At 43.8% G+C, this 26,069-nt stretch overlaps 2 protein-coding genes across 3 annotated transcripts in view; one reads left to right on the top strand and one right to left on the bottom strand.

Moving 5' to 3' along the window:
* The window catches only part of C8A (complement C8 alpha chain), a 63,112-nt gene extending 52,139 nt beyond the window's left edge, over positions 1-10,973 (top strand). Inside the window, exons 9-11 of the mRNA XM_054451357.1 lie at positions 712-869; positions 5,141-5,363; positions 10,314-10,973. Of these exons, the coding sequence (XP_054307332.1) occupies positions 712-869; positions 5,141-5,363; positions 10,314-10,465 (533 nt within the window). The 3' untranslated portion in view covers positions 10,466-10,973. The remainder of the gene's footprint in view (positions 1-711; positions 870-5,140; positions 5,364-10,313) is intronic.
* A 10,774-nt stretch (positions 10,974-21,747) lies between these two features.
* C8B (complement C8 beta chain) overlaps positions 21,748-26,069 on the bottom strand; it is a 38,865-nt gene continuing 34,543 nt past the window's right edge. For both annotated transcript variants that reach the window (XM_054488770.2, XM_054488773.2), the window contains 2 exons: positions 24,855-24,923; positions 21,748-22,600 (listed from right to left, as the gene is read on the bottom strand). In XM_054488770.2, the coding sequence (XP_054344745.1) occupies positions 22,446-22,600; positions 24,855-24,923 (224 nt within the window). In that variant the 3' untranslated portion in view covers positions 21,748-22,445. The remainder of the gene's footprint in view (positions 22,601-24,854; positions 24,924-26,069) is intronic.

Here is a 26,069-nt window from a genome sequence, read left to right as displayed (position 1 = left end):
ATTCATTTACTCATCCATTCATCAAACAGGCATTGAGTTTTTTTTTCCCCAAGGGGGAGACACAGAGGATACAGGGATGATGAAGAAGTTTATAATGCAGTGGGTAGAATAGATATTAAACAGGTTCAAGCTATTCCTATTGCATTAGGTTACCTGTACCTCAGGGCCTTAAGTCAGATTGTTTCCTCTCTCTTTCTATCCTCTCTTCATTTACCTGGCAAATATTCACTTACCTTTGTAGACAATTCACCTTTCTTCCTGACTGCCTCCCACACCTCCTACTGTATAGCTGACTAGTTTCTTTCGCTGTGCCCCCATTGAGTCCTATAGTAACATCTGTTGTACCTATAGCACCTATAATATTTGATTGAACCTATTTGGCATATAGCAGGCACTGAGTAAATATTTGACATATGAATGAATGAGTGAATGAACGAATAAATGAATGACCACCCATTTCCTGTCCTCCTTATCCTCCATGTGGGCTGGGCTGTCCTCTCAGTATTTCTCCACTCCAGAGGATGGGTCTATTTCTGAGTCTTGGTCCTTCCCTTCTGCCTTGTCCTGCTAGCTAACCAAGAAGAGTAGAAGAATGGTAAACATCTAAGGAAAACATGTAAGCTTTCTTCCAAATCTCATTAGTGGGGTTTGTCAACCAGTCCTTGGGCTTTTTGGGAAATGAGTTAATGCAGTTTATCCTCTTGATGGCAGAAAGGGCCAGGAAGGCCATGGCTGTGGAAGACATCATTTCTCGGGTGCGAGGTGGCCATTCTGGCTGGAGCGGTGGCTTGGCACACAACAGGAGCACCATTACATACCGTTCCTGGGGGAGGTCATTAAAGTATAATCCTGTTGTTATCGATTTTGAGGTAAGTCTTTTCGCAGTTGAAGAAACTCTACGTCCATGAGGAATGAAAGTGAAGCAGACCAGATCATTTCATATTTCTTATTATGAGCCCATCAAAGAACAAGATTAAATGTAACGGCACACTGAACTAGTGGCCTTGCTTGTGCCTGACTCCAGGGAGTGCATGACTTCAGACCCAGGCTACGGGACAGCTGGGATCTGAAACTGACGATCTGGTCAGTGCCCAGTTTTACACTGCTCATCCCAGAAGTTCCTCAGCATTAGGTCACATTAGGCAAATCATGATTTTTATTTATGCATAAAAGACTTCAAAAATCACATGGGCTAAATTAGGGGGTGGCAAACTTTTTTGTAAAAGGTCAGATAGTAAATATTTTAGGCTTTGTGGGACACATACAATCTATAATACACAAAGTAGTAGTATTAGTTCTTCTTCTTTCTCTTCTTCATCAAATCTCTTTAAAAATATAAAAGTCATTCCTAGCTCGAAGGCCATACAAAAATAAGCTGTGGGTTGGAGTTGGACCCAGGCTGCAATTTGCTACCATGCTCCAAAGTTATCTCATCTCTCCATTAGAGGAACCTCTGTCATAGATACTATTCCCTCCCATTAAAAAGATTAGGAAACAGGCTCTGAAAAATCACGTGAAAATATTTGAGTTCTTAGAGCTCAGAGGTGGCAATGCTTGGATTTCAGACCTTTGGACTTCGTATCCAGTTGTCATTTCTCTGTATCCTAGCACCTCCGTTAAAGCAGTGGCTCTCAGCTACTAGGGGCAGTTTTCCTCCACAAAGGAAATATAGCAATGTCTAGAGATGTTTTTGATATTTTTGTCACCACCCACAGTGGTGGTGACACTGTGTCACCTGGGATACTGTTAATCATCCTTCCATGCACAGAACAGACCCCAGAGCAAAGAAATATCTGGCCTCAAGTGTCAATAATGCCAAAGTTGAGAAACCCTGCCTTAAATGCTTAACCTCGCAAAGTGTGGAAAACTCTGTTTTAACCACAAAAGAAGTAATTGTTCTAGCAGTTGCCAAAGTATTTCTGTCAGTACATGGTGTAGTCCATTCAAAATAAGAGACTGCGTTTCAGACTTTGAAGCAAAAGATCATCATTTTCTCATCCCTTTTCTCCCCACCCTTGCCTATTTTTCTACATATATTTAAAATCCCAGATATGGATATAGTCCTCCTCTTAAAACATATGCCTACAGTTAAACCTAGAAGTCTATTCTAACACCCTGGTCTCTGTGAAAAAAGCAGTCAGATGGATTAATCTTGATTTCGTTTCTTCTTCAATAAGTAAGAGACCATTTTCACGCAACTGTAATTCACATAGGGTTTGAAAATTGATGTCATCAAGCTATTAGTGATTTGAGCAAAAACTGTAAAATTGATATCAGGAGTAATATATAAACTTTCACAGGCAAGAGGTGAACTTGGTGTTTGCCTTGAGAAAAACTTCCCTGGGAAGACTCAGGGTCATCATTTGGAGAAGACCACTACAGTCTTTTGGGAAAAAGAGCCCAGGCTTTAGTAAGGTTGGGTGAGAGGGAGGAGAAAGACATGATTTAGGTCATAGCTCAGCCGCTTTTTCAATGTGTGACCTTTGACAAGTTATTTCCCTCACTGAGCCTCAGTTTCCTGCTCTATCACATAGAGATATTTCACAAGACTCAGGAGATTGGAAGTTACTTAGTAAATGTCAGTTGAAGAAACAGGTTCAGCACAATATCTCAAAATTGGCAAATGATAGAGTCCAACTCGAGTCATGTTTGACTGACACTAACATCCTCAGTCTCTTCACAACTCATATTGCCCCCTGAGAAGTTCAGACTCAATGCATTAAGCCACGGGCAGGCTTTATAGAAGGGAAGTAACACAGCTAGCACTGTGTTTTAAAAAGAGAATGCTCACTGGGAAATAAAGGGTGATTTGAAGAAGAGAGAGATTACAGACAAGGGGACCAGGTAGGGGTTATTTGGAGCCTGATGTTCAGAGTGGAAACAGCATGTTATTCACTTGCATATCCCCCAGAGTTCAGCAGTGCTTATTTATAACAAGTACTTAGAGTTTGTGAATGTAGGAGTCCTGTTATGTTACGTTTGTGTTATGTTATTTTGCTATGTTGTGTTGTGTGATATATTGTTATGCATTATCTTGTGTTGCTATATTGTATCATTTGACCTCTGAGTCTTTTTTCTCATCTGCAAAACGGGAACAAGATCATTGCCAATACCTTTCCAATCTCTAACGTCGTAAGATCCCTTTTCTCCACCTCTCTCTCCTCCTTTAACTCCACCAGTCTACCCTATGGAGTGCTTCCTCTCTTCCTGTGGTTCCTGGGAGGGAGGGATCTGAGGTGGGGAACTGGGTGCAGAGCCCCACTGGAAAGTCAAAGAGAAATTGCTCAATGGTCCTGGCTTTCCCTGGAACTAAGAGTCATCTTTGAGCAGGCCAACAGGGCAGCCTATTCTACGCTGACTTCCTAACAATGGCACTGAATTCCCTGAACTTCCAGTAAGTGGTTTTCTCCCCTTGGCTGGGGACCCTACCAGTCCTGATATTACCTGCCTGCTGACCTCAACCGCAACCCCTGACCACAGGCCAAAGTCTGTTTGCCACAGGTCTTTCTGTACACATTTCCAGGAACTCAGTCAAAGCTATTGCCAGAGCCCTCAGTTGACTTCTGTTTCCAGGGAAGTGCGACTACCGTAATGTGGCTCAGTCCTACTGCTGACTTGCTCTGGCTCAGTCCTACTGCTGACTTGCTCTGTGACCTTGGCAAATCACTTCACCTTTGGGGGCCTCAGTTTCCTTTCCTTAAAATGAGAGATCTGGAGAAGTGCCTTCCTTTTATGAATGTATTAAAATGTATAACATTATAAGCATGCTGAAGATAATCATATGTGCATGCAATTTGAAAAACATGGGTTTTTTTTCACTATTATCACATGCAACTAACAAAAATGGTGCTTTATTTTTTGTCATTCTTCCCTTGTACAGTAGTATCTCACATTCAGTATTTCTTTAGATCCTCATAAGATATCTGGGAATTAAGTATTATTCCTATTTTCTAGATAATGAAGATCAGACTTGGGGCAGTTAGGCCACATAGCTAGAAAGTGAGTCACATTTACTTAGCTTTTACCATGTGACAGGCCTTTCCTTTCCCCTATATCATCTCCCTTAATCCTCACAATAATCCTGGAGGGTGTGATGACTGTTCTCCCTTTACAGATGAGGAAGGAGGCTCCGTGTGTCATGTGCCAAAGATCACACAGTTGGAAGCAGGGTAGCTGGGGTTTGAAGCCAGGTTTTCTGGCTCCAGATTCAATGCTCCTTGTGCTTCATCTACTACTTCTCAGTAGAGGCAATTGTTTCCCCCAAGGAATATTTGGCAATGTCAGGAGACAGTTTTGGTTTTTACAACTGGAAGGGGGCTGCTGGCATGTAGTGGGTAGAGGCCAGAGACTCTGCTAAACAGCCTACAATGCACAGGACAGCCCACTCCTGCCAATAAAGAATTATCCAACTTGATACGCAATAGTGCCGAAGTTGAGAAACCCTGAATTACGGTCATGCCTGGAATGGGTTGCATCAGTTGTAAATAACCCCCACCCAGCCACATGTAGCTGCCACAGTTACACCATTAGGGAAATTGATCAGCAATGACAACAACACTACCTGTCAAGGATTTTATTAATTCCTGCATTGAAGGCTGACAATCAAAACACACACTTTTCCTGCTTCCTAAATGTGGTGGAGGGGGCAGATGAATTGGCACAAATAACTTCTAAGCTCACTTGGGATTGGGAGTGCACAGGTTTCAGAGTTAAGTAGGTGATTCTTGTGAGGAATGCACACATTGCTCCAGGATTATTGTGAGGATTAAGGGAGATGATATAGGGGAAAGGCCTGTCATATGGTAAAAGCTAAGTAAATGTGTCTCATGTCCTAGCTGTGTGGCCTGGGACTTTTAACTGCCCCTCTCTAAACCTGATCTTCATTATTATTTCTTAATAATTATGTGATTCTGAGCCAGTCACTTAAACACTGAGCCTCCCTTTCTTCTGCTAGGAGCTGAGGAGTTTAATACCTATGTCACAGAGTGGCTGTGAGGATCCAAGGTGGTGGGATAAATTGGGTGTCTGTGTCTGTGCCTGGCATGTATCAGGCCTTCCAGAAGCTTGGTGGCCGGATCTTGGGCTCTGGGAAGGTAGATAGAGCCCAGGGAGGGGCCCTGTGTTCTTTCTGTGCCCACAGATGCAGCCTATCCATGAGGTGCTGCGGCACACAAGCCTGGGACCTCTGGAGGCCAAGCGCCAGAACCTGCGCCGTGCCTTGGACCAGTATCTGATGGAATTCAATGCCTGCCGTTGTGGGCCCTGCTTCAACAATGGGGTGCCCATCCTCGAGGGCACCAGCTGCAGGTGCCAGTGCCGCCTGGGTCACCTGGGCCCTGCCTGTGAGCAAACACAGACAGAAGGTAAGGTCCGTGCATCCCCACCCAGTTCCAGCCTGGTCCAGCTCAAAGGGGCCAGTGCAAAAAGGACTTTTGGGGTTCCCAGCCCCTCCTTTTGGAGCTCTCCTAGCCACTACCCAGGAGCCACCTTTGAGAGTTCTGTTACTCATCCATCACATTTAGTGGTTCTTGTGTTTTGTCCTTGCCATCAAGACCTTTTCTCAGATGAGAACTGTTTTTCGCCAAGATGTATATGGACAACAGGATTCATTTCTGGAGGAATAAACCAGTTTCCTAGGGCTACCATAACAAATCATCACAAATTAGGTGGCTTATAACAACAGAAGTGTATTGTTTCAGACTTCTGGAAGCTAGAAGTCCAAAGTCAGATGTGTTGGCTAGGTTGGTTCCCGCCAGAGACTGAGGGAGTATGTGGTCCATGCCTCTCTCCTATCTTTTGGTGATTGTCAGCAGTCCTTGGCATTTCTTCGCTTATAGATGCATCACTCCAGTCTCTGCCTCTGTCTTCGTGTGGCATTCTTCCCTCTATAACTCTGTTTCTCTTCTTATAAGAACCACCAGTCATTGGGTTAGAGCCCCCCCCAATCCAGCATGACCTCATTTTATTGTGATTTCATCTGCAAAGATCCTATTTCCAAATTAGGTCATGTTCACAGGTAACAAGGGTTTGCCTTGAACATATCTTTTGGGGAAACACAAATCAACTCACTAAAAGAGATAGGTAGTTGTCATTATAGTGTAAGGAGTTATGACTAAAAACAAGGTTTGGGCAAGGAAGGTTTAAATGCAGATAACTGCAACATGAACAAACTGGTACCAGGGAAGAAAGTTATCAAACAAGCATTAAAAGTCCATCACTTAAAAATGAAGTCTGGGGACTTGGATGTGAATCCCAGATACTTTACCAAGTCACTGTGAGACACTAATTATTCACGTCTTTCTGGGGCTAAGCTTTCTCATCTATGTTCCCTTTTAGCCCCAAGAGTATGCATGTTCCAATTCCTAAGCTCCGAATTTTTCAGGCATATGAAACTGTTTATATGGTACATAAAATGATGGCAAAACGTATGGACTACGTAATCAATGTATACATTAACCTAAATTGACTATTGCAATGAAGAAAACACAAAGGGAAAAACAAAGAAGTCTGGATGGGAAATCCAAGGTATTACAATTGACTCCAGAAAACAAACGGTTGAAGCACAGGGTGGAGGGGGCTGAAGCCATGTGGCCCAATGGCCATGTGAAAGAAACAGGCCAACCATTAGTCCCAGTTCACCCAGTGAGAGCCTGATACAGATGACCCCAGAGTGAAAGATGAGTTAACAAAAGTCAAGAGCCCAGGATAAAATTCTTCTCTGGCATACCAAGATCTTTGTTCTTGGTGCCACACTTCACCAGATACTGGCAAAGCAAAGCAGGCAACCCAGGGAAGTGGGAAGGCTCAAACCTATGTATTAAGAAGATCTGGAAAGATTGGGAATTTTTGACATGAAGAAGAAAGACTCAGAAACGACAAGTCCCACATAAACCGCCATATGGGAGGACATGGAACTTGTATTCTATGGCCACTGAGATTAGGTTGTAGGACTAAAGGAGAGAAGCTATAGCAAAGGGATTAGGGCTTAATGAGGGAGGACTTTCTTCTGCATGTACTGCTGCAAGAGTGAGGGAGGGGGATAGATGACCACTTTTCAGGGAGTTGTAATGGAAGAGATTCATTCTTCCAAGGGATGGTTGGGCAAGACAGCCTCAAGGTCCTTCCTACCCCCAGAATCTCTGAGTCTCTGACCTAAACAAGGGATAGCAACATGGTGAGCAGTTGGTAGTTTGAAGCTTAAAATCTTTAAATGCAAAATTGAATTTAAATATTTTAAGCTTCAAGCTACAAATACCAATTTCTTTAGGATTCAAGGGGATCTTCATGGAGTAGACCTGGTTTTAAAATCAGATGATGTTGTTATTATTTCCTCATTGGGAGAGTAGTTCTAAGTAGGAGGCAGGATAGCATAGCTCAGGTATCAAACCGATCTTTAGTTTTTTGTTTCTGTTTTTGTTTTTCTATTGAGATGGAGTCTTACTCTGTCACCCAGGCTGGAGTGCAATGGCGTGATCTCTGCTCACTGCAACCTCCTCCCCCTGGGTTCAAGCAATTCTCCCACCTCAGCCCGCCCCACCCCTACCCTGAGTAGCTGGGACTACAGGCATGAGCCACCATGCCTGGCTAATTTTTGTATTTTTACTAGAGATGGGTTTTCGCCATGTTGGTCAGGCTGGTCTCGAACTCCTAGTCTCAAGTGATCTGCCCGCCTCAGCCTCCCAAGGTCCTGGGATTACAGGCATGAGCCACCGCATTCAGTCCAGGTCTTTAATTTCTAAGCTGCCAATTTCCATCTGGGCATACCCTATAAAATGAGATTATATTGGAACCTTCCTTAAAGGTTGTGTTGAGGATTAAACTAGTTAACACTTGTGGTAGGCTCTATTTTAATAAGCAAAAGAAGAGACAGCTTCATGTGGGATGTTTCATTGGTAGAGGATTGTTCTGGGTTGTTACTTGTTCAAATTCCTCCTTTGCTGGCAAAAGGGGATAGAATCTGGGTCCCAGTGAGCTGCCTGTGTACTGTGGGAGGTGTGCTGAAAGAGGTAAGCCAAGAGGGTGAGTGAAAGCCAAAGACCTTATGAAGGAGCAGGCAGAGAATACAAACCAAGGAGACCAACTCCCAGGGCCAGTTCCATCTTCCATGGAACTGCAGATTCCAGCTTCTTTGTGTGAATTGGGAAAAAGGCACTGCCTGGTAGGTGGGTGAATTGGGAGAGAAAAAGAAAACTACTCTGGATTGATACAGCCGAGCTCAAGGGCCCAGGGCTTTCCTGACTTCCCAAGCAGGGTGTGGACTGGGTTGTAGCCACCATTTTCCCATTGGCCAGGCAGCATTCCCAAGGGGACCAAAGATCAATGAACAGAAAAAATAACTAAGCCTTATTAGTAACAGCCATTAGAGCTGCATGTATATGAACTCATTTATTTTCCCAAGAACCTTATGACATAAATGCTATTATGAGTCCCAATTTACAGATGAGGAAAACAGGGCAAGAAGGACGGTTGGATAATTTGCTCAAGGTCACCTAGCTGGGGAATGAAAGAGACAGGATTTGGACCCGGGACCCAATCTCTTAACCATTACACCCTACTGAGTCACATCCTAAGAGTGAGGAAATTTGGGGAATGAGAGTAGAGGGTCTTAGACAACTTCAGTAAGTATCATTTTGGGGAGTGGAAAGTGGGGTATGTACCAGTTCATGGTTATCAACTTGGCCTGGCTTAAAGGAACAGATGTGAGCCTTGCCAGAGTAATTTAATTATAGCACTCCAAGGGCCCTCAGAACCAGTGACTTGCTAGGATCCCTGTCCACACAGCATAGAGACAGGAAGAAGGGGGAGTGTGGGCTACCCAGACATGCCTCTCCATGGTCCAGTGCCAGGCTCAGTGGCAGGCGGGCTGAGATACCTGCACACATGGTGGGCATCAGAGAAGGTGTGGGCATTACATAATGATCTGCAGGGAGGGAGGAGACAGAGGGCTGCTCCTGAGGTCCCATTCTTCCTGCATTCAGTTGCAGGCAGTGCACTTAGTTCATTGCAGGCAGCTCATGGCGCTCCATCAACCTAGTTCCAAGCAAGGTGTGGACATCAAGTGCCCTTGGGGCTGTCATACTGAACTTTCAGCCTGATGGAGACTGGGCTGGCAAGGAAGTCTGAGGCAGGGCAGTCAAATGCCATGGAGGCCCATTACAGTCCCTGGGAATTTTCCCAGTAAACCTTTGCCTATGGAGACTGAGGCACAGAGGTAGGAGAAAGAGACAGAGAGCCTTGCTGTGGCTGCCCCATCAGGGAGTATAATTACAGAGCTGGAAGGAACTTGGAGATAATCCAATCCAATGATAGTCACACTGTGATCTGAGGAGTCTTGGGGTCTCAGAGCTGCCCCAGCAGAGGAGGGCGAGCCTGACAGACATCCAGCTTCAAATAGAGCATCTCCACTTTCATCTGACTTAGAGGTTGGGGGTCCATGTAAGATTTCATTTAGGAAAAATGAAATTGTGATGAAAAAAAATAAAGATGGAAAAAAAAAACCATTGGATTAGTCCATCTTTCTCATATGATAGCATCCAAAACTCAGGCAGAGCCCCAGGCTAGGTAATTCTCTGAGCTAGATTTCCAGATAGTCCATGGTCAGTGCATGTGTTCAGATGCTCTGTGCAGAGAGCCTGTCACCCTCTGTGGCTCCATTGCCAGAATCTGAGGGGGTTTGATTTGCAGATCCTCATACAAAAGCTTAGCAATCCTCTCCAGGGAGGTGTCTGGCCAAACCTTTTCTCTGACTCCCCAGTGGGGCGGTGCTCCCCTCTCTTCACACCCTCCAGTGACTCTGTGTCATTCTTCCAAGGGAGCACACCTCCTGCCTCCCTCTGCTATCCATCTTCCATGGAACTGTGGACTCCAATTTAATGAGATGGGCTCCCAGTGGCCTCTTCTCACTCCATCCAGAGTTTCAAATTTAGTGCAAGGCAGTGAGCACAGAGGTCTTGGTTGGCTACCTGAAGGCATTTCCCCAAGGGGGATTGCAGACCACTCTCAGGCAACAGGATGGCCTTCCCTCCTCAGTAGCAGCTCTGCAGCTCCCTGGACAGAACCCCCAGGGGCAATTAAAAGCCTGACTGCCATGGTCTCCGCAGTGAAACTGCCCTTGCTACATCTGGACTAACAAAGGAGCAAAGACCCTATGTACCTTATCCGTACGTACCTCCAACAAGCTGCAGTTGACCAAAGGAGGGGAGCCCAGTCCCTCTCCCAAGGGGCCCAGCCACCCCTCCCTGTTTGTCACCAGACAGGCCCTTCCTTCTTAGCCATATGCTAACCTTCTCTTCCCTGGGAAATTTCCTCTGCAGGAGCCAAAGCAGATGGGAGCTGGAGTTGCTGGAGCTCCTGGTCTGTGTGCAGAGCAGGCATCCAGGAAAGGAGAAGAGAGTGTGACAATCCAGCACCTCAGAATGGAGGGGCCTCGTGTCCAGGGCGGAAAGTACAGATGCAGGCTTGCTGAGGGCCTCTGGACACACGCTGGACCAGATGCTGTGGATGTCGACCCCTGCACTGACTATTGGATAAAGACTTCTTTCAACTAAGAGAAGATGCAAATCAGCACACTTTTTTCTTTGTTCTGCCAGCTTCCAGGCCTAAGACTAGGTTTTGCTATCTACAGCCAACTATTCTATTACTTACAAAACTCAATCATTTTATTCAGCAACTGGATGTTGACTGTTAACTAGAAGCTCTGTCCTACTCACAGCACTTTGAATCATCAAAAAAATAAAGTAAAATAGAAAACTGAGAAAACTCAATCCATGACCAGGGAGAACTTACAGGATGTTAGAGACAAAACAAGCAGACACCTGAAACAATCAATGCCCAATAAAACAAAGTAGGATGAGAATTCTCTTAGTTCTTTGATAACAATTTGTTCATTCATAGAAACATTATTAATTGGTAGGGTAAGCAGACACTCTGAAATAATGAGAAAAATACTAAAAATTGACTTGAGTTATTTCAATTTGCCTTCATTTGAACTCATTTATTAATTCAATTAATTTCTCTAGTTCCCTTAAGTTCTTACCACAAATGTGATGTTTCTCCTGATTATTTTCTCATGGAACACTTCTTTTCCTACATTGCAATTTTCACAACTAGTGATTATATTATCTTAGTCTATTTGGACTGCTATAACAAAAAGCCATAAACTAGGTGGCTTATCAATGACAGAAATTTATTTCTTACGGTTCTGGAGGCTGGGAAGTCCAAGATCAAGGCAGATTCAGTGTCTGGTGAGGGCCCACTTCTTAGTTTTTACAGGACTGTCTTACAGCTGTGTCCTTACATGGCAGAAGGGGCTAGGCAGTCTCTTAGGTCCCTTCTTTAAGGGCACTAATCCCATTCATTAGGCCTCCATTCTCATGACCTAGTCACTTCCCAAATTTCCCACCTCCTCATGCCATCACTTTGGAATTAGAATTTCAACATATGAATTTTGAAGGGACACAAATGTTCAGATCATAGCACATATATTTAATCCCACATCTCCTGTGAATATTTGAGACCTATCTCTTCCTAAGAGATAATAATCTTGAGGGCAGAAGTCAGGTTTCTTTTGTTTAGCACTGTAGTCCCTGAGGTCAGACTTGTGCCTTAAATGTAGTGGGGACTTAGTAAGTGGCTGTGATTAAATAAGTGAATGAATTGAAGAGTCAGGTCATAGATGAGGTGCACATTGGTCAGCCTCCCAGAGTGGAGAGTGGATTTGAAGAGGCCAACTAGTGATGATCAATCCACCTTGTCTGACCCATCTCTAGGGGAGGCCAATCACACCAGCCAGCCTCAGAATCCCACAGCCCTCCAGTCATGCCTCAAATAGAGAACACGTTAGGTAGCACTGAATTTTCTGTTTATCCATAAGTTTCCCCTATCAGATTTTAAGCTCCTTGAAGGCCAAATCTACAATCCTAGTGTATAGTAGGTACTCAAGAAATGTCTGGTGACTAACTCCTTGAAGGCCAAATCTACAATCCTAGTGTATAGTAGGTACTCAAGAAATGTCTGGTGACTAACATATATATTGATGCTTCAAGTCATTCCAGAGTCCTCAATCTTGTTAAAGTCAGAATAAGAATTTTGTATATGAAACAACTAGAGGAGGTTTTAGGGAAATTAATTGTTGAGTTAACGCTAAAATATGTAGCACACAAAATAAGTGCTGAAGGAGGCCAGGTGGGAGAGAGATTTACCTTTCCATTAGTGTGTGTATTGCGGATGGCGTGGGGCTTGCCGCAGGCCCTGAAGGACTTTTCAACTAGGCAAACTGGGAGGAGATCTCTCGGACAGAAATTCAGCATGAGACAAAGTCTGAAAGTGAGAAAGACATTTGGGGGTGCATGCAGGTGCGTATGTGTCAGGAATGGGGAGTGGGGAAAATAATGCATGTAAATAAAATAAGGCATATAGAACACTTGGCACCATGCCTGTCATACAGGACATTATTACCCTCACGCTTATCGTCATCATTATTAAGACTATTATTAATTAAAGAATGTGATTTAGAAGTTCATTTCTGAACTCTTTAGATCTATCTGAAAGAAGAAAAAAAACTCTCTTATTGCTTTTCATCCTGTCATTAATTTGCTTTTTACTTTTTAACTTATATTAATAATTAACCTATATTCATTATTTACTGAGTAGTGGCAGTTACATGCTAGAAAGTGATCAAGGGCCAAATTGGCCAGGCCACGTGTGCACTTTAAAGAGAACATTTGATCTTGACCTAAAAACAGTGGTTCCTAAACTTGGTTGTATGTCACAATCACCTGAGGAGTTTTCAAAACCCTGATGTCTACAGGCTGCACCCCAAACAAATTAAATCTTAATCACTGGGGGTAGGGACCAGACATCTGTAGTTTTTTTGGGTTTTTTTTGTTTGTTTGTTTTGAGACAGAGTCTCCAGGCTGGAGTGCAATGGCACAATCTTGGCTCACTGCAACCTCTGACTTTGGGGTTCAATCGATTCTCCTGACTCAGCCTCCTCAGTAGCTGGGACTACAGGTGCACGCCACCGTGCCCAGCTAATTTTTGTATTTTTAGTAGAGATGAGGTTTCGCCATATTGGTCAGGCTAGCCTCGAACTTCTGACCTCAGGTGATCCACCCGCCTCGGCCTCCCAAAGTGCTGGGATTATAGACTTGAGCCACTGTGCCCGGCCTGACATCCTTAGTTTTAAAAGTTCCTCAGGTGATTCCAAGTGCAGCCAAAGTTGGGGCTCCTGAGAGTGGAGGAATCATTATACCTGCATGGGGAATGGGGTCTGTGACAAAACAAAAAGTCAGGGACAGTAAAGTTATTTGTGCTATTTTAACTAGTCTTATGCAAGATCTCTTAAGGTTTGTTTTCTATGTCCTATTGTGCAGCCAAGAAACTGAATCTCAGCAAGGTTGAGCCTCATGGGTCACAAAGCAGGCCAGGGTTTGAATGTATCACATCAAACACATGCTTCCATTTCCTCCACCCACACTTTGCTCTTGTCTGCTGGTGGAGGGATTTGGAGAATAGTGTGTGGGGCACAGGGGAGGGGAAGAAACCAGAGGCAGGGAGGCTCATCAGGAGGTAAGTGTAGTAATCTGGGCAAAAGATGAGAACTTTGAGATTAAGTAATTGCCTGGATCATCTATGAGCCAAAACCACCAGCTGAGCAATGCTGTCTTCCTGTCTTCTGAGCCAGAGAACCCAAGCCAGCATCTGTCCCACTCCTCTGAGGATGCTACATCCCCAAAAGCTTTACAAATTAAAATATAGCGGCAGTTTCAAGCATAGCAACCCTTTATTACATCAGCAGCTTTCCCTCTTCAAGAATGACTGTCTCTCACAAAGCAAAAAGCATAAAACTCATCCAATGCATTTTCCCTTAGGTCTTTTAAGAAGATCTATAATCTAAGGTTTTATAGGTAGTGGGTGTAAATACATGGTTTAAAGATATAATCTTCAGCTTGACAAGGTGTCTTTTGAAAAGTAAATTAATGACAGAATAAAAAGCAATAAGGAGAGGCTTTTTTCTTTTTTTTTTCATTGTGAGAAAAGAAGATCTAAAGAGTTCAGCACTCAATGAATCTCTTCTGAACTATATGCCTTTAGGGTGAAGAAAATAGACAGAGAGAAAGGGTAGGCTTCAAAAGCCACATTGCAGAAATGAGAGATGGCAAAGTGAAGCCACTGAGTGCTATGAGAGGAAGGGGATGTGATATGGATTAGAGTAATGGCATGAAGAAAATTTATGGTGCTACTCCTTCACATCAGAAATGGGCAAAATACTCTCTGGAGATCTCTTGTGCAGGCCCCATGCTGGGTGCTGGAGGTTCAGAAATGGATCAGACATGGTCCCATCCCTGGAAGAATGCAGCCTGTTAAAGGAGAGCTGTGAACAATGGCAATAGGTCCCAGGCAGCAGGAAGCCCAGGGACCTGTGGGGGATAACCAGCTGTGGGAGCAGGGCAGGCAGCCAGGACGTGGCCAGCAGAATCTCAGACACAGAGTTGGAGCATCAAAGAAAGCAGAAGGAGGGGCACGATTTTGCAGGGGAAATGTGCAAAGTGACAGAGCTGGAAAACCAGGAGATAGAGTGTGGGGCAATTTTTGCTCAGCTCTTTGGGTAATGGTGCTGGAATTTGTCAGGCTGGAGATGACTGAGTTTGGAATTCCAGTTTGATCACTGGGCCTTTCCTGAGGGCAGCCAGTGCTTGGTCCCAGGGAGATTGCCACAGACAGCCCCTTTGCTGATTACCCTGGGGTACTCTTGGGCTTTCAGCAAGCCCACAGCTATTGTTATAAAGGCCACGAATTTCAAACTGGATTCATAAAGCACATCTCTGAGGTTGATGTACCCCTCACCTTTATCTCTGTTCAGACTTTATGAGCCAATTGTGCCAGAAATCTATTGTCCCTGACTTGAGGAACAAAGCTCTGTGTGATGAGCCCTTGGCTCCCTCTCATGTCCTTCCCTTCACTTTTTCCCTCAATCATGCTGCTCCAGCCATGCAGGCCCTTTTGCCCTTCCTCATGCACACCAGGCCCTCCCCTCCTCAGGACCTTTGCACCTGCTGTCCTCTCTGCCTGAGATGCTCACCATCTAAATGAACTCATCCACAGCTCACTTCCTCATTTCATTCAAGTCTTTGCTCAAGTGTCACCTCTGCAAAGACATTCTCTGTGCACCCTATGTAAAGAGGCTCACCCTTTTCATTGATTTTTCTCATACAGAATTACCATTACCTGACATTATAGATTTGTTTATTTTTTCTTTTTTTCTTCTCATATATTATGGACTGCAGGTTTTTGTACCCCCAAATTCCTATGTTGAAATCCTGATCCCTAATGGGATGGTATTAGGAGGTGGGGCCTCTGGGAGTGCTTAGGTCATGAATATGGAGTCCTCTTGATGGGATTAGTGCCCTTATAAGGAGAGACACCAGAGAGCTTGCTTCTCTCTGTAATCTGCCATGTGAGGATATAACAAGAAGATAGTGGTCTGCAAACCAGAAAGAGTGACTCATCAGACACTGAATGGGCTGGTACCTTGCTCTTGGACTTGCCAGCCTCCAGAACTGTGAGAAATAAATGTCTGTTGTTTAAGCCATCCAGTCTATTGTATTCTTCTATAGCAGTCTGAAACGACTAAGACACTATGACTCCCCCCATTATTAAGCAAGCCTTTTCACAGTTAGATCCCCAGTACCAAATAGTATTTAGCCTTAGTAGGGGTTCAGTAAATGTTTATTGAATTAAAGAACTATTTCTGCCATGCGCGGTGACTCACACCTGTAATCCCAGCACTTTGGGAGGCTGAGGCGGGGGGATCACTTGAGGTCAGGAGTTCAAGACCAGCCTGGCCAACATGGTGAAACCCTGTCTCTACTAAAAATACAAAAATTAGCTGGGTGTGGCGGTGGGTGCTTGTAATCCCAGCTACTTGGGAGGCTGAGGCAGGAGAATTGCTTGAACCCAGGAGACAGAGGTTGCAGTGAGCCTAGATCACGCCACTGCACTCCAGCCTGGGCAACAGAGGGAGACTCTCTCAAAAAAAAGAGAACTATTTCCAATTTAGTTCCCCAAATAGGTCAGGCCATTTATTGCCTCCAGCTTTTGCACATACTACTCCTGGAAGAACTACCCCACTCCCACTTCTCAGCTCCCATCTTCTCCTAGCCACTCACCAGCACTTTCCTGGGCATAGGTTAGGTGTCCGTTGATCCAGAAAACCAGCCTTGACCCCTTCCATTACCCCACACTTCATCAGGTCCTCCTCCGTCACATAGCTCTGTATTCCAGCATTTTTCCATGCTCCATCCCTGTAGCCTAGTTGTGTGTCTACCACACCCAGTGACTTCTTGCAGGGCAAGTGGGGAATCCTATTTACCGTTGAAGCCCTAGCACCTGGCATTATACTTGGTACATAGGAATTTTCCAGGGAAAGTTTGTTGGCTGCTGTTGTCTCTGGTTTCTCTGTGCTGGAGGTAAAGACTCTAGAATGGTTTTTGCGTCTAGCTTGCAGAAACTCATGAGAGGAAACCTAATGAAAGACACTTTCACAGGACCCCTGAGTCCTGCAAACTTCTTGGTATATCAGAGGACAGCCGAGTCCACATCGTTTCTGAAGCCTGCACAAATTCAAGAGACAGCCCACCTTTTTCACCTTAGTAAAGGGAAGTCCATCAAATCGAGTTAAAAATTCCTCATTCACGGCCTTAGGATTTCCCCTGGGAGAGATAAAGGAAAATATGTTTTCCTTCTATATTAACAGCTTAAAATGTGAGATAAATCCTCCTGTCCTAACCTGTTTTTAACAAATGGACTCTGCTGACCAGTGGCATGATACACGTCTGACAGATCTATTTATCCATTCTATTTCTTTAGAGATAGCAGCTAAGAAGTTTTATCTATGATTTGCCTCCCTCCCCCATTCCCGTTTTCCTAGGCAAGCATGTGGAGCAAGCATTTGATGGATGAGCAGTGTTCGGGATAAAAGGGGCCAGAATCAGATAGTTTTCAGGATGTGAGCAAACTGGCTTATTAACAAGGAGTCATCTGGCAGGAGGTGGTGAGGGAAGGAGGAGTGGATATAAACAATGGCCAATGATGGATGAAGGAACACCTGGGGTTGCAAGGTGTAGACTTGAGATAACTGGTGGATGCAGCCAATAGCAATAATGGGAGTGCCCAGGCTCCGGCACAGCCTCCTACACAGAGGTGAATGTTAGACTAGCCACTTGACTCCCTTTGACAATCCTCCAAGAATTCCCCACTGCAAATGCAATCAACATTTCTTTTCGTTTTTCGTTTTGTAAAATATATCCACCTGCTCAAAGAGACAGATGCTAGGCAGGGTAAAAAGAGGCAGAAGTTAGGCAGGACTGTTTTGTTCAGCACCCAAGAATGCTAATCCTCACAGTTGTGCCCTGAAGATTAACAGCCTCATTTTCTGATGAGGACACTGAGGCCAAGAAAGGAAAAGTGACTTGATTCAAGGCACACAGCTAGGAAGTAATGGCGTTGGGTGTTACACCTGTCTGTCTATTGCAAAGCCCTCCAAACCTGCTCAGTTTCTCCACTGCAGGGATGTCAGACCAAGGGCCTTTCTCTGCCCCTTCTATGTAAGCAGGCAGGTGGGTATTCGCTCTACGGATGAAGCTGGATCTGCCTCTGCTATTGTGGGAGACATGAGGACAGAGGCTGCAACTCTTGGACTGAGCTCTGCTGCTGTCAAGCTGTGTGGTCTTGGGCAAATCACTCAGGTTCTCCGAGGCTCTGTCTCATCACCTGTCAAAGGCAGATAATAAATCCTTCCTGTTGCAAGCATTGAGAGGATTAAGCTGGATTAGGTATGTGAAAGTTCTTTGTAACTGGTAATGCCCTCTGCAAATATTAGTTATTATGCTGATACATTTTTTCTTAATAACCCAGAGCTTGGGATAGAAAAACCCTCCATGTCCTTTATTAAGACATTCCCTAGGAACTAAGCTATTTTATGTCTTTTTGTTCTTGTATGATATAGTGGGTTTTACATTGAAATGTCTTTAAAGCAGTTTTAAATGACTTAAAAAGTAACCAACCTGTGGTTCTTGTTGATGTTTTGAAAATCCCTGGAAATGATGATAGTAATGACATAGCTAATTATGGAATGCTTACTAGGTTCAGGGTGCTTTCCTAAATGCAGTAATTCACATAATGTTTACAAAACCCCAGGAGGCTGACACTGCCACCATCCCCATCTTACAGATGAGGAAATGGAAACACAGACAGGTACGTAACTTGTATAAGGCCACAAGGTAGTAAGTCACAGAGCCAGGCTTCAAATGTCAGCAGTCTGGCTTCTAAGCACTATGCTATTTGGCCTCTATGCTGTCCTTCCAGTTTTGCCTAAGAGGTTGTGACAACACCCCCCCTTATCTCTATAAACAGATCCCTTAGTTTCTGAATACCTCATTTTTGGAATCTGGCCTAACATTTAAGAATGGTAACTCAAAGAGGAAAACACAATATAGAAAGATCTGATTTCATGCCAACATTCAATAAACAGGGAATCTCAAAGATCTAACCTGCACTATGCTAATGTGTTGCCATTAGGTTTTTTGTGGCCATTCTAGGTTTAAAACTAATGTAGAGATGAGAACACTGAGGGTGAAGCAGAATGTTGGAAGATGATTTTTTTAAGTTCCTCTTTCCTACCTCTGCCACATAGTAGGTAGGCCTTTTAAAATCTCTTGAGCCTTGGTTTTCTCATCAACCTGTAAATGTGCTTCTCAGGTTTACTCCACCAATAATTGCAGAGTTTTTGTTCCCTTCCTTGGCAAACTTCCTTGGGGATTCCTGGCTGTCCCCAGGAGGTGTCAACAATACCGCCTCCAAACAGGTATTATCACTCCCTTCATGACATCAGCTGTTTTTTCTTCCCTTTTATTTCACTTTGCTCTTGCACTGCTGCCCACAAAGCCAGTTGAATGTGCCTATCCTTCACTACTACGCGGGTTGCCCCTATCCTAGGAGTTGCTCTGCCCCTAATCTCATGATGCCACTATCATGTACCACAAATTCACTAAAGGTTCTCACCAGCATGAGAAAGTTCTTCCCTAGGCCCTACTCATTCCTTTCATTAATTCATTAATTACCCAATTATTTATTGATGGTCTATTTGTGCCAGTCACTAAACTTAGAAGTTGGGATATATTAGCAGAGTAGGCACTGTCCCTCTTTCATGGATGCTATATTTGAGACAGAATAAGCAACAAGTAAATTATACAATGTCTGCAAAGTCTAGAAACATTGGTGGGTAGACATGATGTCATTAAGGACATCTTCAATCTGTAAAACAAAATATTATCTCCATTTTCAGACTTTCAGACTTACCTCTATTACGATGGTGGAAGTACAGAGTGAAATGAAAACAGAGAGAGTAGACATCTCTCTCTTAACGTAATGGAAGCAAGGAAGGCTGTAGGAAAGAAGAGACAGCTGAGACCTGGAGGATGAGTGAGGAACTGGCTTCAACAGGAGGGCGAGTGGTGGGGCTGCTGTGTGCAAGATCCTATGGCCAGTATGTTTTTCCACCAAGGTGCAGATCATGAAGTTCCTGAGGGATGCCAGGCTGATGTCCCCAAGGGCTTTCTGTGCCAATCCCACTTTCTCCTGAGGACTTTTTTTTATAAGTACCTGGGAGCAGGCCAGAGTCCTCTTCTTTAAGACAGAGATGACTTTTCCTTCTATCTGGATTCTCTGCCAGCAAGTGCTCTTTCTCCTGACCTCTGTATCCCATCCTGACTTCTATAGTTGACTCATTAGTCATAAGGATTGAGTTTCCATTGAAGCTTTCTCTACCTGTCATCCAATGATTGTATTAATATCTACCCTATGAAATTCAAATGAAGATTAAATAAGATAATGTAGGTTAAAAGACTTCATAAACTGGGAAGCACTCTATAATTGGCAGCTATTATTATTATTACTATTGTTAAACTAATTATAATAATTATTATTCCCATAGAAATTATGTTATTAGTCCAAGGTCACATGGAAAGCCTCCCACCTGGACATTAAGCACATGAAGCTAAAAGCATTTCAAAGATTTATGCTCTGGGATGCAAAAATCTCCCACATCCAGACATCTTGTGCTGTGTTCAAGCTTCCAGGACCACAGCCAAACTGCCCTGCCTGGACTCTGCCCCTCGAATACTGCAGCTCCTTCACTCGTACACCAGTGAAATCCACAGTTGCCAAGATTTTCCAAAAGCACGGTTTGCATTTATTTTGTTTAATTCTTACATTATGTTTCAGCCTCCTCCAAAATGCATTTGTTTGCAGAAAGAGCCACGTGGGGAAGTTCAGCCCACAAATAAGAATATAATTATTACACAGTTTAGCGATGCCTGGGTGTCACCCGGGTATTCACCGGTGCTCCAAAATTCAATTGTCTCTCCTTCAAGACTGTATTTAATAGGATAAACAATTTCTGCTAAATGCAATAAACGTGAACCTGGGCTGTCATCTCCATAATCAACTCAAATTTCCCATTAGAAACAGTGGCTGTGATTGAGATTCAGAATTTAATTTGGCAGCGCTCACTTCAACGTGCTAGTGTCAACTTCAGGGGAGCCTCCCATCAACCAAAGACAGAATCGCTCTTCCCTGTCTCAGGGGAATCTTAAAAGAAGATAGATTATAACTCAAGAAAATTATACGGCTTCAGTATAATGAAAGAGATAAAACATTATTGGATTATCCTGTTGAAATAACAGCAGACGGCAAAGCAATAATATTAAACCAAACAAGGGCCCAGACCCGTCAGCTGAATTGCAGGGGCCATGGGGATGCAGGAAGGCAGGCAGGATCACCATACTTGCTGGAAGAACCCCTAGAAGTACAATAGCAGCTCCTTCTGATGGCTGTTCTATGGACTCAATTCCAGATAACTGGTTGGGTGAGATTGCTGTGTGCCAGTTACCAAAGCTTGGTGTCATGTTAAGGTCTCAGGCCCCAGCGTCAAACCCAGTGGTAAACTCCAAGCAGATGATTTGGCTGAAAATCAACGGGTTGAATCAACAGGATAAACCAATTCACCTTTAACCAACTGCTTTTTACCCCACCAACTTTATTTCAACAAATTCACCTGAAGTACTTAAATCAGACAGGAGGAGCCCAAGAGCAAAGAAAATCTTACAGGATGTTTTAATATGATTGAATGAATGAGAGAAATAAAGCTTAAATGCTCACTTGACAATCTAGACAATTAAAATTTTATTTCTGGTAGCCCAGAGAAAAATTGTCTTCTTATTCTCTTCTTCAAGCCTTCCGCCCTCCCCGCAAATGGTATTTGCACAATAGCATAAGTGAGCAAAGTAGAATGTACAGACAGTTTCATGGGGGAGGTAGGGAACAGTTTACCTTGCACATTACCCCACAGCCATCAACTTAAAATTCTCTTTCACGTGTTTCCTCTTCCAGCCACCATGATCTTCTCTTCTTTTTCAATTTTCTCTCCTTCAGGGATCAGTTTCCCTGGCTCTTGTCTCCAGCTCAGGATCTTCCCTGGGAACCCACCTTGCCACTCCTTTATTAAGCACAACAATTCCACTCTGCCCCAGAACTCCTGCTTCCAACATGCACAAACACACCCTTCCTATGCTCAGCATCAGAGTGAGCTGGGGGACCAGGATCCTCTCTCCTCAAAAGGGAGTGGCTGGAGATTTGTTAATCACACACACACATACACACACACACACACACACACACACACACAGTAATTTCTGCTGCATTTTATTTCATGAAAAATTCTTTGTTAATCAGATACTCATTTACTGAGAGGTAAGAGAGCATGATAGTTAAGAATTTAAAACTCTAGAGCCTGACTTTGTAGCCCAGGTCTGCCGCTTTCTAACTGTGTAACAGTGGACAAATTGCTTAAGTGTTCTAAGCCTCAGTTCCCCCCAGCTGTTCTAGCATCTACCTTATAAGGTTGTCATGAGGATGGAAGGGATTAATACACAGAGTCCATGGCTGACACATAGTAGTCATCCAATAAACAGGAACTACCATTATTATTGAACAAGACCTTGTACACATCAAGGAAAGAATGCATTAATATTTATTCATTGATTCATTATTAAGCACCTATTTATGCCAGTCACGGCTAGAGAGTGGAACTGAAATGTGAATGACTTCCAACACAATTCCTGGCTGGTAGTCAATATGAGTGAAATAAAATTGTAGAGTGAATAAGGTGAGAATTACAAAGATGCTTAAGCCTTTAACTCAGTATTTATTTAAATCAACTTGCATTTTACAAGCTAACATCTTTATTGTAAACAGCTTGCATGGCACTGCCTTTTGCCTCATGCCCTTGCATGAACTCCAGGTGGAAACTGGTATAGGGCTGAGCTGACCTGAGTTCTTGAGGGCTCAGGGCTCTCACTGTATTTAGCCCACTGCTGTATCATCTGCTAGGAGCAGTCAAGTGTTTCTGAAGCAGGGCCTGAGCAGGGGCTACCCCCATTTTGAGGAGGTGGATTGTTACACTGCCTTTGTCTTGTCTTATGTCCTCCAGAGCATGAAGACCAATTTGACCAGCAATTCCACTTCCCATCAATGGGGATATCTATAAGAAAGAAGGTCAACAAGCATCAATCAGCTCTTCTTATATTCTGGTGCCTTACTGGGGTTGGGTGAGCTATGTAAGCCAAAAGGCTTTGGGAGTCTGAATCTCTGAGCTCCCTGCTGCCATTTTCCTGACCATTGTACTTGTCATGCTCTTGCCTACCACAGGGCCTTTGCATATGATTTCCCCCATGTGCCCAGAACACTCTTCCCTCCTCTACTCACCTGGTCAATCCAATTCACCCCTCGGATCTCAGTAAAAGTGTTATTTCCTCAGGAAAAGCTTCTTTGACTCCCCCAGTCCCCATCAATTCCCTGTGACACCTAACTCTCCATCAATTCCTCATATTTTAAGTTCTCTGAGCATTTTGTAGCAGTTGTTACAATTTAAACTTTAAAGAACTTTATGGGACAATTCAAATGATATTGGCCTTCCTTTCCAAAGCAAAATCTCGATTGTGACTGGGGCTATATCTTATTTGCTTACCTAGCAGCTAGGCAGGCAAACAGAAGGCCCTTGCTAAACATGTGTTAAATGGATGAATGGATGAATAAATAAATGAATGAATGTTTTCCAGCTTAGACAGTTCCCACCTATAGGATGCTGGATAGTTATCTTCTTCTCAACCTATATGACGGGAGCTGTGTTATCTACTGTGAGCAATGGATGTTGTAGATGAGGTGACAACAGACACCAGTGCTTTCCACACCCTGACACTTGGCTTTCACTTGAGGATTTTTGATTGTTGGTGAGATTGGCAAGTCATCAATCACTTCCATCATGATATATCATGTGTCCAGGTTTGCCACTACCTCACAGTGTAATTCTGGGTAAATTACTTAATAACTCTGGGCCTCTCCATTTGAAAAATAAGAGAGCTGGAGTGCACGGTTCCCAAGGGCTCCTCCAACCAATAGGAACCCTGTGGTTGTGTGACTGCAGACTCACTGGGAAGATGACTGCTAGGGGCATGGTTGAGGTGCAAGACGAGAGGGTGGACAACCTTGAGTGTTTTACTGGGAACGTAAGAGTGCAGGCAGGAGTTACGATCAAAGGCTGTGGGGGCAGACCCACTGGACCTGAACCTGGGTTTCTACACTTCCTAATTGTGTGACTATTGGGTATGTTAGTTAGTGACCCAGTGAACCTCAGTTTCTTCATCTATAAAATGGGAATATCAATAATATCTACTTCATGGGGTTGTTGTGAGGATTAAAGAATTTAATATATATAAGATACAAAGTAACAATGTGCTCTTTAAAAAGTAACCAATGTTTATCTTGCTTTTACAATGTGTAAGGTATCATTCCAAATGCTTTATATGCCTCCTTACAAACTCAAGACAACTCTATGAGGTAGTTAATATGATCATATTCATCTTACAGGCACAGAAACTGAGGCATAAAGAGGTCAAGTATCTTGCTCCAGGTCAGTTATTAAATGATGGAGATGGAATTTCAACCCAAGCTGAGTTTAAGCACTCAGCAAGGTGTCTATTATATAGTAAAGTGTCCAGTAAATGTTCGTTGTTTGTTTTACATGTGCCATTTCCATATTGAACAGTATCACCAAAAAGTCACAGAAAGGAATAAAAGTGAGAGAGGAGTGAAAGGTTGAGAGCTCTTATGTGTTAAACTGGCCAAGGAATTTGAGATCTGGAAGGGATCTTAATGATAGCCAAGTCTTTCATTTGTTAATTCAACTATTATCACTGAGCAACAGCTGTGCCTGGCTACTGAGACACAGAGGTAAATGGGACATGGTCCCTACTCACAGATGCAGAGGAGTTAGATAGATACATCAACCCAAAGTACAATGCAGAAAGAGCTATAATAGATACATGTTCAAAGTCCTGCGGGAGCCAGCAGGAGGAATTAGCTCATTCTTTGGGGATTAGAGGAATTCTTTATGGAGGAGGGGGCATACGTGCTGGAATTTGAGGGCTGAATAGGAGCATACTAAGCAGAAAAAGAGGGTAAGCATTCCAGAATGATCCAAAGAGATGGCTTACAAAAACCACACATTGATATTTCTCTAACATGAAGCACTCTCTGTTGTAAAAATAATGAAATGCATAACAATCAATCCATCAGTTATTAAATGATGGAGATGGAATTTCAACCCAAGCTGAGTTTAAGCAGGATGGATCTCAGGTTTCCTAGTATCCAGCCCCACACTCCACACCCGCTCCTTGCTCTTGTTCTGGTGAATTATTCTCTGGACCTCCCCAGAGTTCCTTTTTCAATCAACTTACTCTTCCGATAGGAGACCTCACAGGCTAGGCCTTGGGATCCAACAGGACAGATGCAGTCACAGCGTGATCCTGAGAAGATAAGGCAGAGAAAGTGTGAATCATCCCAGGTGGGGCAAAGAACTCCTGGAGCTCAGCCCTCCACATCACTGCAGTTCCATCAGGTTAAAACAGACCACATATTTAGTTAAATGGCTTGCTATAGGCAGGTTCAGTGCCAGGAATACCTATTCCTTTCCTGAGGGCCTTTGCCATGAAGGGGTGTTTACTGTCATCCCTGGGAATACATAGAGTTGTTGAGGACAATTACTCATTAGCTGACATTTGACCCATACTTAAATGCTTTCAGTGTCAGAAGCTACATTAGCAGTCACTGAGGCCAATTGTCATTGATGTTCAATTTCATCCCAAATAATTGCCTAGCCTAGGCTTGAATACCTCGAGGATGGGGAACTCATTACTCTTAGATGTCTCATCTGACTTTTGGCCAGTTCTGACTCCTTGGAAGTGATTCCCTATGTGAATTTGTGATCTGTCAAGGAACTTCTCATCTGAATCACAATAAATCTCTTTACAGGATTGTCCACCATAGGTCAGGCCCTGCAAGCATCCCAGTCTCTGGCTCCATATTCTCCCTCACCTTCACTCTATAGCCTCAGGTGGGTCCAAGTTTCTAGGTCCAAATTTCACACAAGGCAAGGGAGAGTTCAGCAACCCTAGATTAAAATCTTGAGTTGATGAGCTGACCCCACTTGCTGCAGAACTAACCCTCACACACGGGTCCTTGTGCTGATAGCAGAACTTCTAGGCCGTATGCTCTCACTTATGTCTTTTCTGCTCATGTCTATCCTGTCCAAGGAGCCAGAGACATATTCCTCAATCCCAGTCTGGCAACTGGACTCTTTCTGCCTGAGAATACACCTCCTTCTATATCCCTTCCATTGAGCTAACTTCATCCACATGGGCTCTGCCTTGACTCCAGCTGGTTCCCTGGGCTGAGACTTGCTGTAACCAGTTGCTCCTGGTGCCCTGTTTTGTGTGCTGGGCTGGCCTCTTTTTTAGAGTCTTGCTAGGCTATCACAACAGGAGCATAAGATTCCAGGCTCTCACCCCTCCCAGTCTGCCCTGCTCACTGCAGTGACCCCAACATGACTCTTGAGTTTAACAATCAAGTTCTAGTGGCCTATCCTTGCCGCTACCCCCAAATCTTCTTATTAC

The sequence above is a fragment of the Pongo pygmaeus genome, chromosome 1 (assembly GCF_028885625.2).
Source record: "Pongo pygmaeus isolate AG05252 chromosome 1, NHGRI_mPonPyg2-v2.0_pri, whole genome shotgun sequence".
Lineage (NCBI taxonomy): Eukaryota > Metazoa > Chordata > Mammalia > Primates > Hominidae > Pongo > Pongo pygmaeus.
Note: the sequence above shows the minus strand (reverse complement) of the source record. Positions and strands in the feature narration are given on the sequence as shown.